The 16,877-nt window shown below is 37.3% G+C and overlaps 1 protein-coding gene and 1 pseudogene across 2 annotated transcripts in view; one reads left to right on the forward strand and one right to left on the reverse strand.

The window, feature by feature from the left end:
* Positions 1-16,877, reverse strand: part of LOC105537896 — a 48,476-nt pseudogene that overhangs the window by 16,362 nt on the left and 15,237 nt on the right. The window contains exon 4 of the transcript XR_001005792.1: positions 16,515-16,551. The product of XR_001005792.1 is annotated as an interferon alpha-6-like (transcript). The remainder of the gene's footprint in view (positions 1-16,514; positions 16,552-16,877) is intronic.
* On the forward strand, positions 637-1,206 carry IFNA6 (interferon, alpha 6). The gene has a single exon (XM_011977587.1). The coding sequence runs from the start codon at positions 637-639 to the stop codon at positions 1,204-1,206; it is 570 nt and encodes a 189-aa protein (XP_011832977.1).

The following is a 16,877-nucleotide window of genomic DNA, read 5'->3' on the forward strand; positions in this document are numbered from 1 at the left end:
AAATTTATGAACATATGTCATCATGTTGGTATTATTATGTATATTACTACATTCTTAATTCGCAAATTTGTTTGAGGCAATTTATATAAGTAAATAGAGCGAATTAAAAGTTGCTGCTCAGAGTTAAGTTAAATGTCAAATTTTTTACAATTTAACTTTTAGTTAAATTATTTTACCATTCCTAACGGATCAAGAAATAACAAGAGTGAACTTTATCCTTTTTCTTTTACTGTACAAAGTAGATATACATACAGTACATAAGGATATATACAGTATATTTGTTATTAAAATTTCATAACATTTAAAATTTAATAAAATGTAATAAAAATTTAATTTCAATTAAGAAGAAAAATTCTTAAAAGACACTGGAGGCAGGAAAGAGAAGGGAGTGTCAATGATGACCACACACACACACATACACACACACAAAAAAAAAACTGGTTGAAAAACTACTCTATACCCATTTAGAGAGTACATAAAGGAAAGTAAAATCAGAAGTAGAAAGTAAATTCTGAAAATGGAAACTAGTATGTTCCCTATTTAAGACCTACACATAAAGCCAGGTCTTCAGAGAACCTAGAGCTGAAGGTTCAGTCATCCATCTCAACAAGTCCAACAGCATCTGCAACATCTACCATGGCCTTGCCTTTTGCTTTACTGATGGCCCTGGTGGTGCTCAGCTGCAAGTCAAGCTGCTCTCTGGGCTGTGATCTGCCTCAGACCCACAGCCTGGGTCACAGGAGGACCATGATGCTCCTGGTACAAATGAGAAGAATCTCTCTTTTCTCCTGTCTGAAGGACAGATACGACTTCAGATTTCCCCAGGAGGAGTTTGATGGCAACCAGTTCCAGAAGGCTCAAGCTATCTCTGTCCTCCATGAGGTGATCCAGCAGACCTACAACCTCTTCAGCACAAAGGACGCATCTGCTGCTTGGGATGAAAGGCTTCTAGACAAACTCTACACTGAACTTTACCAGCAGCTGAATGACTTGGAAGCCTGTGTGATGCAGGAGGCATGGGTGGGAGAGACTCCCCTGATGAATGAGGACTCCATCCTGGCTATGAGAAAATACTTCCAAAGAATCACTCTCTACCTGACAGAGAAGAAGTATAGCCCTTGTGCATGGGAGGTTGTCAGAGCAGAAATCATGAGATCCTTCTCTTCATCAAGAAACTTGCAAGAAAGATTAAGGAGGAAGGAATAAGACCTGATCCAAAACAGAAACGACTCCCATTGACGACTACACCAGCTCACACTTTCAAGATCTGCCATTTTAAAGACTCTTGTTTCTGCTATAACCATACCATGAGTTGAATCAAATGTGTCAAATATTTTCAAGTGTATAAATTAAGCAACATCGTGTTCAGTTGCACGGGAATTAGTCTGTTACAGATGACTAAGCTGATGGATCTATTTATCTATTTATTAAATGAATATTTATTTGACTATTTATGATATTTAATTTTTTGCCCATATAAAGACATAAAATGTATACCTTTATATTGTTGAAAACATAAAATATATTTTTATGTTTAGTCAATGTATTATTTTGTTTAGTTTATTAAATATTTACTATAGAAAACTTCTTGGATTTGTTTATTCTCTAAGGAGAAACACCAAGTTGATTCTCCAACGTGACTTAAAAATGTATGGTTCAATTCATTGACTCATTGTTATTATACTCAAGGTATAAGTATAGTACAAATTTACATTCTATAAGCCAGCTTGCATGTTGACTTCAGGTTATAGAGATGAAGATACACTTACACTTCTTGCTGTCTGTCATCTTTCTTTGTGTAGGGAAAAAAACCTAAAAACAACAATTGTAATTAAATCTGTTAGATAAATGATATAAGAAGACCGAAAAACGGTATTTTTTTTTTCAGCAGAAGCTGAAGTAAGGCATATGAGGAAACAAAAACAAAAGCAGCAGATGTCTTCTACAGTTGACTGGTAGGCACATAAGTGCAAACGTTCACTGGCAATTTGATATTTCAGTCTGCAATTTTCAAGCAATGCCATGACCTGAAACTCCAGGAACAGCAGTGGTCATGTGAGAAGAGTTTACAGAATGACAAAGAGACTGAAAATTTCCTCTGAAACCTTCAACTTTAAAGGGAGGAAACAGCTACAATAGAAACAGATTTGGAATGGCCAAATACTAGAAGGAAAAGAGAGAATGGTGATAAGAGTAAATTTAAAGGACTAAAACTGCTTAGAAGAATTGATATATTCATGCAAAATGTAGAGTAGATTGAAACTGCCTGGTACATTGGGCATTGGTGGTCTTAGTGGAAGTTGATTGGTAGAATCAATCAGTTGACTGATAGAATTAATCAGTAGAAACCATACAGGAGCAGGTAGAAGAATAAATAAGAGAAGAGAAGGTAATGACAATATATACAGAAAACAATTTTGAGAAGTTTGCCTTCTTGCTGATGGCTGATGTGAGACCTAGATTCTTGTCTTCCTAGTTTTAAGAATTTAAACAAGAGACACACAGCAGTGGATATGCAGCATGGAGTAATTTATTGCAAAAAAATAGAAAAAGAATATTTTGAAAGCTAGGTGTAGAATAGACAGTACACCCTGAGACAGAGAGGATTCTGGGTAGGCTGCTAATAAAGATCAGAAAGTAGACTAGTACTAGGGAGACTCCTTTTATGGGAATCTTCCATGATTATCCATAAGGAGGTGGGAAGAGGCGTTACTAATAAGCATGTTCTTGGTGGTCCTCTGGGTGCACACGTGCAGTAGCTCTATATGCTTGTTGTAACATTGTATGTCTCATTAGCATCTTAAATCTTCCATCCACGGGTTTATTCTTTACTATTATAATGAGCAAAGGGTCACTCTGAGGACAGGTAAAATCAAAATGTGCATGATCTCTACAGGGGAACTACAGCCTTGCTTGAATGAGTTCAATTACAATATTAATGCTGAAGCTTATTGTGTTGACGGTATGGTCACCAAGGTTGTGACATCCTGATGACATGGTTACTTCCCTAACTACCTATCCTGCCTCATCATGAAATTAAGGAGAGAAGTAAAGTAGGATCTGGAAAAGGACATGAATTAATTTTTATCTGCATAGCTTGCCATTTTTAGAAATATGTATGTCTATAGATAGATTTCATGGATTTGATGTATTGAAAAATCATACTAGTATATTTAATATTTATTTTAAATTATGACATATCAAATTATTTATAATGATAAATTATAATGATAACGTTATTTTGGTTAATACTATCATGACTGTCAGTAAACTGCTCTATGGGTTGAAATCATCTACCACAGTAGAAAAACAAATGGAATTGGTGATCTTAGTGAAGTTGACTTGGTAGAATTTACAAGCAGAAACCATATTAGAGTAGGTGGAAAGGGAAATATGAGAGAAAAACTCCTATTACAATTTTTTGGCCTGGGGAGTCACTTTCCTTCTTTCATGTTTACCATATTCAGATTTGCATTTGTTTTCTCTTTTCTTCAACATATCCAAATGCAATGACAATTTATAAAAACATTAATTTAAAGAAAGAATAAAAGGATGTGTTGAAAATGATAGAAAATGATATGAACTCTTTATGTTTCCATTTGTACTTCTCTATGTTGTTATTTACCTGAAGATAAAATAGAAAGTAATTCAGAAGCAGCCATACAGCATTTGACCAGAAAAATACTAAAATAGAAAAAGAATGTATGAATTGTTTAAACTCTAAAACCAGTAAAGAAAAGCAGACTAATTTCATCTAGCAGCATTGCTGGACCTCACTGCCTTAAATTTTTACCTTGAGACAGAGAATAACAAACCATGAAGTTCAGTAGAAATGCACTGACTGACTGATCTAGGGACATTTAGTAGTTGCTACAATGTAATCTTACTTTTCCTTTCTATATTTAATTTTATTTTATTTTAGGTTCTCAGATACATTTGCAGAACGTGCAGGTTTGTCACATAAGTAAACGTGTGCCATGGTGGTTTGCTGGACCTATCAACCCATAACCTAGGTATTAAGTGTCGTATGCATTAGCTATTTATCCTGATGCTCTCCCTCCCCATGCCTTCCAATGTTGTTCCCCTTCCCGTGTCCACGTCTTCTCATTGTTCAGCTCCCATATATGAGTGAGAAAATGTGATGTTTAATGTTCTGTTCCTGTTAGTTTGCTGAGCATAATGGCTTCCAGCTCCATCCATGTCCTCAAAAAGGACATGATCTCATTCCTTTTCATGGCTACATAGTGTATATGTACCACATTTCTTTATCCAATCTATAACTGATGGGCATTTGAGTTGATTCTATGTATTTGCTATTGTGAACAGTGCTGCAATAAACATACACATGCATGTATCTTTATAACAGAATAACTTATATTCCTTTGGGTATATATCCCGTAATGAGATTGCTGGGTCAAATGGTACTTCTGGTTCTAGATCCTTGAGGAATCACCACGCTGTTTTCCACAAAGATTGAATGAATTTACATTCCCACCAACAGTGTAAAAGCATTCCCATTTCTCCACAGCTTCACCAGCATCTGTTATTTCTTGACTTTTTAATGTCGCCATTCTGACTGGGGTGAGATGGTATCTCATTATGGTTTTAATCTGTATTTCTCTAATGATTAGTGATGTTGAGCTTTTGGATTTTCATGTGTTTTTTGGCCATATAAATGACTTCTGGGAGATGTGTCTGTTCATATCCTTTGCCCTTATGTTTTTTTTCCTTTGAAATTGGTTTAAGTCCCTTGCGGATTCTGGGTATTAGACCTTTGTCAGATTGACAGATTGCAAAAAATTTCTCCCATTACATAGGTTGTCTGTTTACTCAAATAACAGTTTCTTTTACTGTGCAGATGTTCTTTAGTTTAATTAGGTCTCATATGTCAATTTTTGCTTTGGTTGCAATTGCTTTTGATGTTTTTGCCATGAAATCTTTTCCCATGCCTATGTACTGAATGGTATTGCCTAGATTTTTCTTCTAGGGTTGTTTTTTTTTTTAAGTTTTCGCTATTGTAAATAGTGCTGCAATAAACATACGTGTGCATGTGTCTTTATAGTAGAATGATTTATAATCCTTTGGGTATATACCCAGTAATGGGATTGCTGGATCAAATGGTACTTCTGATTTTAGATCTTTGAGGAATCACCACACTGTCTTCCACAGCAGTTGAACTAATTTATACTCCTACCAACAGTGTAAAAGCATTCCTATTTCTCCACATCCTCCCCAGCATCTAGGGTTTTTATAGTTTTGGGTTTTACATTTAACTCTTTAATCCATCTTGAGTTAGTTTTTGGATAAGGTGTAAGGAAGGGTTCAGTTTTCAGTTTTCTCATATGGCTAGCCAGTTCTCTCATTTCTTGAAGAGGAAATCCTCTTCCCATTGTTTTTGTCAGGTTTGTTGAAGATCAAATGGTTGTAGATGTCTGGTCTTATTTCTGAGATCTCTATTCTGTTCCATTGGTCTATGTGTTGGTTACTGTAGCCTTGCAGTACAGTTTGAAGTCACGTAGCATGATGCCTCTAGCTTTTTCCTTTTTGCGTAGGATTGTCTTAGCTGTCTGGGTTCTTTTTGGTTCCATATAAATTTTAAAGTAGTTTTTTTTTCTAATTCTGTGAAGAATGTCAATGGTAGCTCAATGGGAACAGCATTGAATCTATAAATTTTACTTTGAGCAGTATGGCCATTTTCATGATATTGATTCTTCCTACCATGAGCATGGAATGTTTTTCCATTTGTTTGTGTCCCCTCTTATTTCCTTGACCAGTGGTTTGTGGTTCTCCTTGAAAAGGTCCTCCACATCCCTTGCTAGCTGTATTCCTAGGTATTTTAATCTCTTTGTAGTGATTGTGAATGGGAGTTCATTCATGATTTGCTCTCTGCTTGTCTACTTTTAGTGTATATGAACGCTTGTAATTTTTGCACATCGATTTTGTATCCTAAGACTTTGCTGAAGTTGCTTATCAGCTTAAGGAGCTTTTGGGCTGAGACAATATAGGATTATGTCATCTGCAAACAGTCAATTTCACTTCCTCTCTTCCTATTTAAATATCATTTATTTATCTTGCCTGCTTGCCCTGGCCAGAACTTTCAATACTATGCTGAATAGGAGTGATGAGAGAGAGCATTCTTTTCTTATGCTGGTTTTCAAAGGGAATGCTTCCAGCTTTTATGCATTCAGTATGATATTAGCTCTGGGTTTGTCAGAAATGGCTCTTATTATTTTGAGATATGTTCCATCAATACACAGTTCATTGAGAGTTATTAACATGAAGGGATGTTGAATTTTATAAAAGGCCTTTCCTGCATCTATTGAGATAATCATGTGGTTTTTGTCATCAGTTCTGTTTACATGATGGATTACATTTATTGATTTGCATATGTTGAACCAGCATTGCATCCCAGGGATGAAGCTGACTTGATCGTGGTGGATAAGCTTTTTTATGTGCTGCTGGATTTGGTTTGCCAGTATTTTACTGAGGATCTTCTCATCGATGTTCATCAGGGATATTGGTCTGAAGTTTTCTTTTGTTGTGTCTCTGCCAGGTTTTTGTATTGAGATAATGCTGGCCTCATAAAATGAGTTAAGGAGCTGGTACCATTCCTTCTGAAACTATTCCAAAGTGCCATTCCTTCTGAAACTATCTTTTTTTTTTTTTTTTTTTTTGGAATTTGGAGTGGTGAGAGAGGGCATCCTTGTCTTATGCTGGTTTTCAAAGAGAATGCTTCCAGCTTTTGCCCATTCAGTATGATGTTAGCTTTGGGTTTGTCAGAAATGGTTCTTATTATTTTGAGATATGTTCCATGAATACATAGTTTATTAAGAGTTTTTAACATGAAGGTCTACTTTTTTGGAATAGTTTCAGAAGGAATGGTACCAGCTCCTCTTTGTACCTCTAGTAGAATTTAGCTGTAAATCCATCTGGTAATAGGCTTTCTTTTCAGTTGATAGGCTATTTATTACTGCCTCCACTTCAGAATATGTTATTGGTCTATTCAGGGATTCTACTTCTTTCTGGTTTAGTCTTGGGAGGGTGTATGTGTCCAGAAACTTATCCATTACTTCTAGATATTTTAGTTTATATGCATAGAGGTGTTTATAGAATTCTCTGATGGTTGTTTGAATTTCTGTGGGGTCAGTGGTGATATCCCCTTTATCATTTTTTATTGTGTCTATTTGATTCTCCTCTCTTTTCTTCTTTGTTAGTCTAGCTAGCGGTCTATTTTATTAAATTTTTTCAAAAAACCAGCTCCTAGATTCATTGATTTTTGAAGGTTTTGTTGTGTCTCTATATCCTTTAGTTTCCTCTGATTTTAGTTGTTTCATGTCTTCTGCTAGCTTTTGGATTTGTTTGCTATTGCTTCTCTAGATCTTTTAGTTGTGATGTTAGAATGTCGATTTGAGATCTTTCCAGCTTTCTAATGTGCGCATTTAGTGCTATAAATTTCCCTCTAACCACTGCTTTAGCTGCATTCCAGAGATTCTGGGATGTTGTCTTTGTTTTCATTGGTTTCAAAGACACATAACCATCAGTTTCTCTAAGGTTGAAATGAAGGAAAAAATGTTAAAGGCAGCCACAGAGAAAGGCCAGGTGACCTACAAAGGGAAGCTCATCAGACTAACAGTCGACCTCTCAGCAGAAACCCTATAGGCCAGAAGAGAGGGGGGCCAATATTCAACATTCCTAAAGAAAAGAATTTCCAACCCAGAATTTCATATCTGGCCAAACTAAGCTCATAAGTGAAGGAGAAGTAAAATCTTTTTCAGACAAGCAAATGTTGAGGGAATTCATAACCACCAGGCCTGTCTTGCAAGAGCTCCTGAAGGAAACACTAAATATGGAAAGGAAAAAACGCTACCAGCCACAACAAAAACATACTGAAGTACAAAGACCAAGGAAACTATGAAGAAACTGCATCAACTAATCTGCATAATAATCAGTTAGCACCATGATGGTAGGATCAAATTCACACATAAAAATAGTAAACTTAAATGTAAATGGACTAGATGCCCCAATTAAAAGACACAGACTGGCAAACTGGATAGAGTCAAGACCTATCAGTGTGCTGTTCAAGAGACCCATCTCACCTGCAAGGCAAGGCTCAAAATAAAGGGATGGAGGAAAATTTACCAAGAAAATGGAAAACAGAAGAAAGCAGGGGTTGCAATCCTAGTTTCTGACAAAACAGACTTTAAACCAACAAAGATAAAAAAAAAAAAAAAAAAAAAAAAAGGGGCAAAGAAGGGCATTACCTAATGGTAAAGGGATCAACTCGACAAGAGGAACTAAGAATTTTAAATATACATGCACCCAATACAGGAGCACTCAGATTAACAAAACTAGTTTTTAGAGACCTACATGGAGACTTAGACTCCCACACAGTAATAGTGGGAGACTTTAACAGCCCACTGTCAATATTAGACAGATCATCGAGACAGACAATTAACAAAGATACTCAGGACTTGAACTCAGTTCTGGATCAGGTAGACCTGATAGATGTCTACATAACTCTCCACCCCAGATCAACAGAATATACATTCTTCTCAGTGCCACGTGGCACTGCCTCTAAAACTGACCACAAAACTGGAAGCAAAACACTCCTCAGCAAATGAAAAAAAACTGAAATCATAACAGTCTCTCAGACCACAGTGGAATCAAATTAGAACTCAAGATTAAGAAACTAACTCAAACCCACACAATTACATGGAAATTAAACCACCTGCTCCCGAAAGACTCCTGGGTAAATAAATAAATTAAGGCAGAAATCAAGAAGTTCTTTGAAACCAATGAGAACAATGTAATCTGATGGAAGCAAAATCATCGTAATATCCCCTGTGGCCAGCTTAAAAACTTAAAGCATAAAAAGTATTCAGCAATTTAATGAATTGAATTCAACATAGATATAATCCATATTTGTAAAAATAAATTTTTTTTTTTTTTTTTGCTATTCAACGTAAAAATTTTGGAAAGGATAATTTACCCAAACCCTGCCCACATGCACACACACTGAACATACATTTTTGCTCCTATCATCTGGAGGCTATGAAAATATTGACATGTTAGTACCAGATCAAAAAAAGAGGAGATCACTGCTGACAACCTACTTCAATCACAGCAAAACACTGTTATCTTGGCCAATTGACTGTTTGAAGGAAAAAAGCAATCACCTTCCAATAAAGATGTGCCAAAATTTCTAAATTGTGATGAGCAGACTCCTGCCAGCACATTTAGAGTGAGTTAGGGAGGGTTAAATTGGAAGATAGGTGGCTGTGTGCACATTAAGCCAGAGAGTCAGATTAAAGATGTGGTCTCTAACTTGAGAGGTGAGGAGGTGCTGGGGAAAGAATAAAAAGGTTGTGGTTCTTGGGATTAGGATTGATATACACACAAATGACTTTAAAACATAAGATAGCCAGTGGTTTAGGCAACAATCTAAAGACTAATTAATAACAAAATGTTGGCTAGGAAAGATGATTCATGTCTGTAATCCCAGCACTTTGGGAAGCCAAGGAAGGAGGATCATTTGAGGTCAGGATTTCAAAACCAGCCTGAGTGACAGGGCAAGACCTCATCTCTAAAATAAAATAAAATAAAATAAAATAAAATAAAATAAAATAAAATAAAAGTAGCTGGGCATGGTGGCTGTACCTGTAGTCCTAGTTGCTTGGAAGGCTGAGGCAGGAGGAACCCTTGAGCCCAGGAGTTGGGGGTTGCAGTGAGCTATGATCACTCCAAAGCACTCCAGCCTAGGTGACAGAGACCCCATCTCTTAAAAAAAAAAAAAATAAAGAAACTGTGTATAGAGACCATATAGAGACTTTTAAAACCCAAATAACCTCCCCACATGGCAAAAACTACCTTTTAAGGAATATGACCCAAACTAATTTTTTTCTGCAAATGTTTCTGTTGCTCATGTCAAGTGGTTGAATGAAATCAAAGCTGCTATAACAACAGCTGGGGGGAAAGAATGCTGCATATACGAAGAAATCTAGACTGCAAAATGCAGAGGATTCTAAGCTAAATGACAAGATGATCCAGTAACATTCTTTTTGGGAAGTATAAATGCTTGGTAAATACAAAGGTTTGGGGGTCACTCTAGCTAGAATTCATTATAAACTATACTTAACTAATCCTCTAGTTGTTCATGGAATCTGCTATACTTTCCAGTGGTGGAAGTTCTGAAACCCAGAGGAATTCAAATGCAGAAGCACTCACGTGCAGTTGGTTGTGATACGAGCAGGATAAGGGTGGAGAGGACAGCATCTTCACTCAATACATGTCTAGCACTCAATAATTCATTTAATAATGTTTTTTATCTGTGATCTCTTGGGACCTAGATTATATGCCTACAAAAGGTAAAGCTTTTTGAGATACATAACATTTGTAGTTTTTAAGTAAAATATAAAGAAAAGCTGAAATCCCTATGTGAACCCCTTGTGAGAAACATATTGGATTTTAAAACTTCAAGAAACATACTTTTTACCAAACTAGTCATTGTGTCCAAAAGTAGAGGGTTAACAAAAGACCCAGAACAGCCAAAGCCATCTTGATCAAAAAGAACAAAACTGGAGGAATCACATTACCTGACTTCAAATTATACTACAGAACTATAGTAACCAAAACAGCATGGTACTGGAATAAAAACAGAAACATAGAATGATAGAACAGAAATAATCCATGCATCTACAGTGAACTCATTTTCAATAAAGATGCCAAGAATATACATTGGAGGAAAGACAGTCTCTTCAATAAATGGTGCTGGGAAAACTGGATATCCATGTGCAGAAGAATAAACCTAGATCCCTATCTCTCACCATATACAAAAATCAAAACGGCTTAAATATAAGACCTCAAATTATGAAACTACTAAAAGAAAACATTGGGGAATTCTCTAGGACAAGGGGTCTGCAATCCCCGGGGTCATGAACCAGTACCAGTCTGTGGTCTGTTAGGAATCAGGCTGCACACCAGGAGATGAATGGTAGGTGAGCTAGCCTTACCTGCTGGGCTCTGCAGTGGCTTGAGATTCTCACAGGGGCATGAACCCTATTGTGAACTGTGCATGCGAGGGATGTAAGTTGTGTGCTCCTTATGAGAATCTAATGCCTGATGATTTGAGGTGGAGCAGTTTCATCCACCACCACCCTGTCCATGGGAAAACTGTCCCAGATAAGAACTGAGCGATCTACTCTGACCATAAAGGTGGTGCAGAATCTGAGGAGGAAGAGGCTGTGGGCTCACCTTCCTCTTCCCGTCCTGTCCACCCTCCACCATGCTCAATAACCCTTTGTGACTGTTCTATAGCTCTGGAATGCTGGACTGGGGCTCCAGACTAAAGTGTACATTCTCTGTGCCCAGTTGCTGAGACAGCAGCATGCTTGAGATGATGGAGAAGTGTAGCTGTTTTCTCCTGCATATAAGTGAGGCCTGGAGAATTAGTTCTCTCTTTTCTATTTTTGTATGGAATTGCTATTTTCTTTCTGTCATGTTCCTGAATTCAGTGGAATCCATAACTACCACTGTTCGTAGAAAGCAGAGACATCAATTAGGCATGGTAAAGGAAAGCGCCCGAATATCACTTTCCATTATTCTGAATTAAATATCGGAAAAGAGATACACCAGGAATGAGAGTACTGGGAAAAGATGAGAACATCATTAGTCTTAGAGAACAGGGTAGGCAGGTCAGGGGAGAGAACAGAGCCTAGGGCTTCTAACTAAAGGTCACAAATAATTTATCTGAGTGTGAGAGAGGTCTTCAGAGTAAAATCCCAAACACTGTGATTCAGGGTTATGAATTGGCTGATGAAGGGAGTTCAGCACACTCAAACAGGACAGCCCTTCAATATCGTTTCATTAGCCACTTCCCCATCCCATCTCAGGTGACCCTGGGGACAAATTTCTCTCTTGTATAGAGCCAACATGGAAAGCAATGGCGAGCCCCTGAAAAACTTTGATCTGATATGTTCGCATAGATAGATATAGATAAACATAGATATAGATGGGTGAATATAGATTAGATATCAGGTTAATAATAGCTATTTAGATAGTGTGTATGTATATACATATATATATATATATATATATAGAGAGAGAGAGAGAGAGAGAGAGAGGGGCTTGGATCCCACTAGTCTTTGAAAATCTTAAGATATCCCAGGAATTTTTTGTAGCACAATTATATTTTAAAAAGCAGCTCATTTTTGAAAGCATAACACACAGAATGAAAGTATACATGTCTTACACACACAGTGACATGGTTCCTCACATACTGAATATATGTGAAAGTAGCAGCATTTCAGAAACAGTTTACTCAGGACTTAGAAGCCTCTCTAGTGCTCTGTGCCAGTCAGTACCTAAGTAAGACCAACCCTTCTGCGTCTGCCCTGCGAGTAGACATTATCACTTCTAACAGCATGATTATTTTTGCTTGATATGGTTTCATCCATTTCATGTGTATTTATTGATCTGATTGTTACAATAATCCTATGAGATCAATACTATTATTCTTCCCATATTACAGATGAGGAAACTAGGGAGCATAATGTTCATGGTACTTGCCATGGTCATATTGCTATTAAATAGCTGAGCTAGAATCCAAACCAGGAACTCTGGCTCTAAAGTCAAACCCTTTAGTCACTAAATTGTGCTGTCTAAAATATCATGGCAAGCTCGATCAACAGTCTGAATCAATACAATTAGATGCGTTTAGAGAAATAACCACTAACTACCACACAGCACTTTGTAGATTGTTCTGCACATACCCTTTGACTTCCTCCTACTTACGGCTCAGACCCTGTAAGCAGGCGTCAACCTCTGAGGGAAAAAGACTTGCCCAAAAGCCACCACTAAAAAGGAGAAGATTTGAGCTGAGAACAGATTGGGGTCTATTATTTTCTTCACCATTTCACAAAGGACAGGAGACAACAGACCAAGAGGATTTCATGAGTAATCCTTTTCTCCAGTGAGGCCAGCTAGGCACTCTGGACATGGTTGGTGCTAAACTTGTAAGTCCTAGTCAGGCCCTGTCTCTTGACTGAAGATTTATATGTTACTCAACCCCTCAGAATCCTTGGGGTACCCAAGTTCTTCACTGCACTTATGCAGGTGACAGGAGGTCTATCTGTGACCCAGACAGATGCTGTAGGAAGATAAGGCAATAATGAGGAAATGAGTGAAGCATAGAGTGAGTAAGGCAGACGCTGTGATTTTGGGTCTCCACCAGGGTAACTTGTGAAGAAGAGAAAGAAAGAAGAGAAAGAAAGAACCTAACCTTGGGGAAACATGATATCCACTGAGTACATGAAGTTTTCCATCAGCACACGTAGACTCAAATCCTATCTCTGCCAATCACTTGTGCACTCTACGTGGGTCACCTCTTCTCTCAGCGTCCTGCTTTCTTCATTGATAAAGTAAGCTTAATAGTATTACTATTCACACTGTAACAGGTGGATTAAATCACGTAACATATTACTTGTTTTATAGATGGCACATACGTATTTTATAGATAGCACATAATCAACAGATTTTTTCTTTCTTTTCCTGTTCTTTCTTAACACTGATGAAAGAAAAGAAAAGCAATGTTTTCTTTTAATGCCTTCTTAGTATTGAGTGCTCTAATCAATTCTGCATTCATGACAAACAACAAAGTCTAACTTAGATACATTAAACACAGAGAAAAGAACACTGAACATACAGGCAGAACCAGCTATGAATCCTATCTCTGCCCCTCACCATTCACTAAATGGATGTCTTAAAGACATCACTTACCAATTCTGATCTGCAGATCACTCCTCATATCATCTCTGCTAAGAGAGAAAATTATAAAATGCTACCAAAGTATGAGTGATTTTTATGACTAGGTAGTAAAGAATAGGAAACCAGTGAATCAATAAACTCACAATGTGGTGGTTTGCAGACATTATCTACATGGCAGCTGAATATACTTCCCTAGAAGTATCCCCATCTGGTCAGAGATGGCCTTTACTGCAATGGCCATCCTTGTCTAGTCTTACTTAGGTTTCAGTATTTTTGCAGAACTAGCATCCCTGGTGTACGAAAAATGTGATAAATGAGCTCTCTGTGCAGTCATCTACACCCTCTCTGAAGAGCATCTGGATTTTATTTATCCACATTAATAAAGAGAGCCCATTTGTTTGATGGAAAGAAGTAGGATTTCAAACTCATTTTCCTTAAGTTTTGCATGGTCTCAATCATCTGGCAATAGGAGAAATGTAAAGGAAAATAACAGTTATGTGTAAACAAAATTGACAAAGTTGCATCATAGGGAATATAGCTAACATCTGCATAAAAGGTTTATATATACTTTTAAGAGGGGCGTATAAAACCATAATTCATAAGAATAATAAAAAGTACAATTAATGAAATAAAATGAAGCCCAAATAGAATTAAGAACAGCAAGTGAAGCAAATGGAAAAACACTGTAGCCCCCTAGTACTCAAAAACTATTAAACAATTATTCTTGAAATTTTAGCTTATTAAATAAGCAGTTAGACAATATACCCGATTAAATAAAGTATTAATTTTATATGCTTTGTGCCACTATATCCATTCCCTGAAGTCAATCCTAGTTTGTAAAAAGGTTACAAAATTATATCCAATAATACAAACACACATTTTTGTCCAGGTACTACCTTCTTTCTCTTCTTCCATTCACAGATAAACTTCTAAAACAAGTTTCCATCCACTTTGTCTCCAACCTCTCCTCCTATTTACTCTAGTCAATATATTCCAATCTGGATTTTGACAAATTAATTCTGGCAAACCAGCCCTTTCTTTTCCTAAATGTAAAACGTCATGTTTTAAACACGTTTCTTCCCTTAAGTACCCTCTTATCACAATTTTCTCCTGGTTGTCCTCCTATTTTGCTCCTGGATGTCCTCCTATCATTTCATTGAAATGCCCTTTTCAGGTTCCTCACTCTGTTCACTACATTAAGATGTAAAGGTCCTCAAGATTCAGGTTTTGGTCTTCTGATTCACTACACAATTTCTGCCAGACCTCATCCATCCTCGGGCTTTCAGGAAAAAAGTATAGCCCAGCTCCCAAATGAACATCTCTAGCCATGCACTCTGTAAATTCCAGAACTGTGCATCCAATTTTCAAGGCTTAAAATCCTCCAGTTTCTGGTGATAAAAACCACTTTACTTTTGCCTATGGTGTCAGTTTATGATACAGTTGAAATTAATTGGTTGATTAATAATTTTCTTTCTCTCTTGGCAAAAAGTTTCAAGAGGGCTGAAGCTGTGTTTCCTTTATTCACTTTTCTATCCTGAAAACAGTCACATATCAAGTGTTCCATACAGTGTGAACGGAATGAATGAACTCAACTTCACTTGAGGCTGCAAAATCAAACTTGGCATTGATTTATTGAGTAAGGCCAGGTATGGTGGCTTATGCCTGTAATCCCAGCAGTGTGGGAGGCTGAGATGGGAGGATTGCTTGAGGCTAGGAGTTCGAGGCTGTAGTGAGCTATGATCCTGCCACTGCACTCCAGCTTAGGTGACACAGCAAGACCTTGTGTGTGTGTGTGTGTTTAACGAACAAATGCAAAAAGATCTGAAAGTAAAACTTGAAATAATAAAGAGAATAATTTTCAAAATATAAAGTGAGGGGCCGGGCGTGGTGGCTCACGCCTGAAATCCCAGCACTTTGGGAGGCTGAGGCGGGCGAATCACGAGGTGAGGAGTTTGAGAGCAGCCTGGCCAGCATGGTGAAACTCCATCTCTACTAAAAATACAAAAAATTAGCCAGGCACAGTGGCACACACCTGTAGTCCCAGTTACTCAGGAGGCTAAGGCAGGAGAACTGCTTGAACCTGGGAGGCGGAGGTTGCAGTGAGCCGAGATGGCACGACTGTACTCCAGCCTGGGTGACAGAGCGAGGCTCCATCAAAACAAAACAAAACAAACAAACAAACAAAAATATATAAACTGAACACTTTTTAATGTAATTAGCACAGTGTTAAAGGTGAACATTTCATATAAGCAAAAATCCTGAATACAATAAATGTAATAGACTCAATAACTAAGTACATAGGTAAATTAATAATATCATCCATGGTGAGCTAATGCCCCTAAGGACTGGATGCTTTATCATATAGTTGCTTGACATTACCAACAAGTATTGTGACAAATTTGATTCAATCATTTCATTATGCAGGCAAAAAAGACAGTCTTTTAAAATAACTAAACATATGGGAATACAATGAAGAGTCTCTATACAGTAATAATTTCATTAAGACACAAGTCTGTTCCTAAGCTATTAATCTTACTTGCAAGTTTGATGAAAAAGAGAAGGATCTCATGATTTCTTGCTCCAACTTCCCAGGTACAGAGGCTCTATTCTTTCTTTTCCAGATAGAGACTGATTCCTTGGAAGTAGCTCTTCACAGCATTATGGAGTTGTCATGCCCCAAGAGAGCCCTTCCACCCCTAACTCATGCAACAAGTAGGGCTCCAGGACTTCCCAATGCTGATAAAATTTCAGTGAATAATTTCTCCAGGCCAGTTTCATTCCAACCAACCTCTTGTGTTGAATAGGTTGACAATCTGCTGGAGCACCTTGTGGAGGTCAGTGGTAGTCTAAGCCTTCTGAATTTTGCTGCCATCCATCGGAAACAATAGAAAACATTCAAAACAGATGAACTGTCCATCAATCGGGCACTGGTTAAATAACTTATAACAACTCTGAGGGCAACAATAGAATTGTTTAAAAATATAAATAAGCTCTCTATAGTAATTCAGGAAGATCTTGAAGTGAAAAAAGAAAAATGCAGAACGGTGTACATGGTATGCTATCTTTTACATAAAAATGAGGAGAGTGTAATAAAAACATGACTATTCTTTCTTTGC

The sequence above is a fragment of the Mandrillus leucophaeus genome, unplaced genomic scaffold (genome assembly GCF_000951045.1).
Source record: "Mandrillus leucophaeus isolate KB7577 unplaced genomic scaffold, Mleu.le_1.0 Scaffold1802, whole genome shotgun sequence".
Taxonomy (NCBI): domain Eukaryota; kingdom Metazoa; phylum Chordata; class Mammalia; order Primates; family Cercopithecidae; genus Mandrillus; species Mandrillus leucophaeus.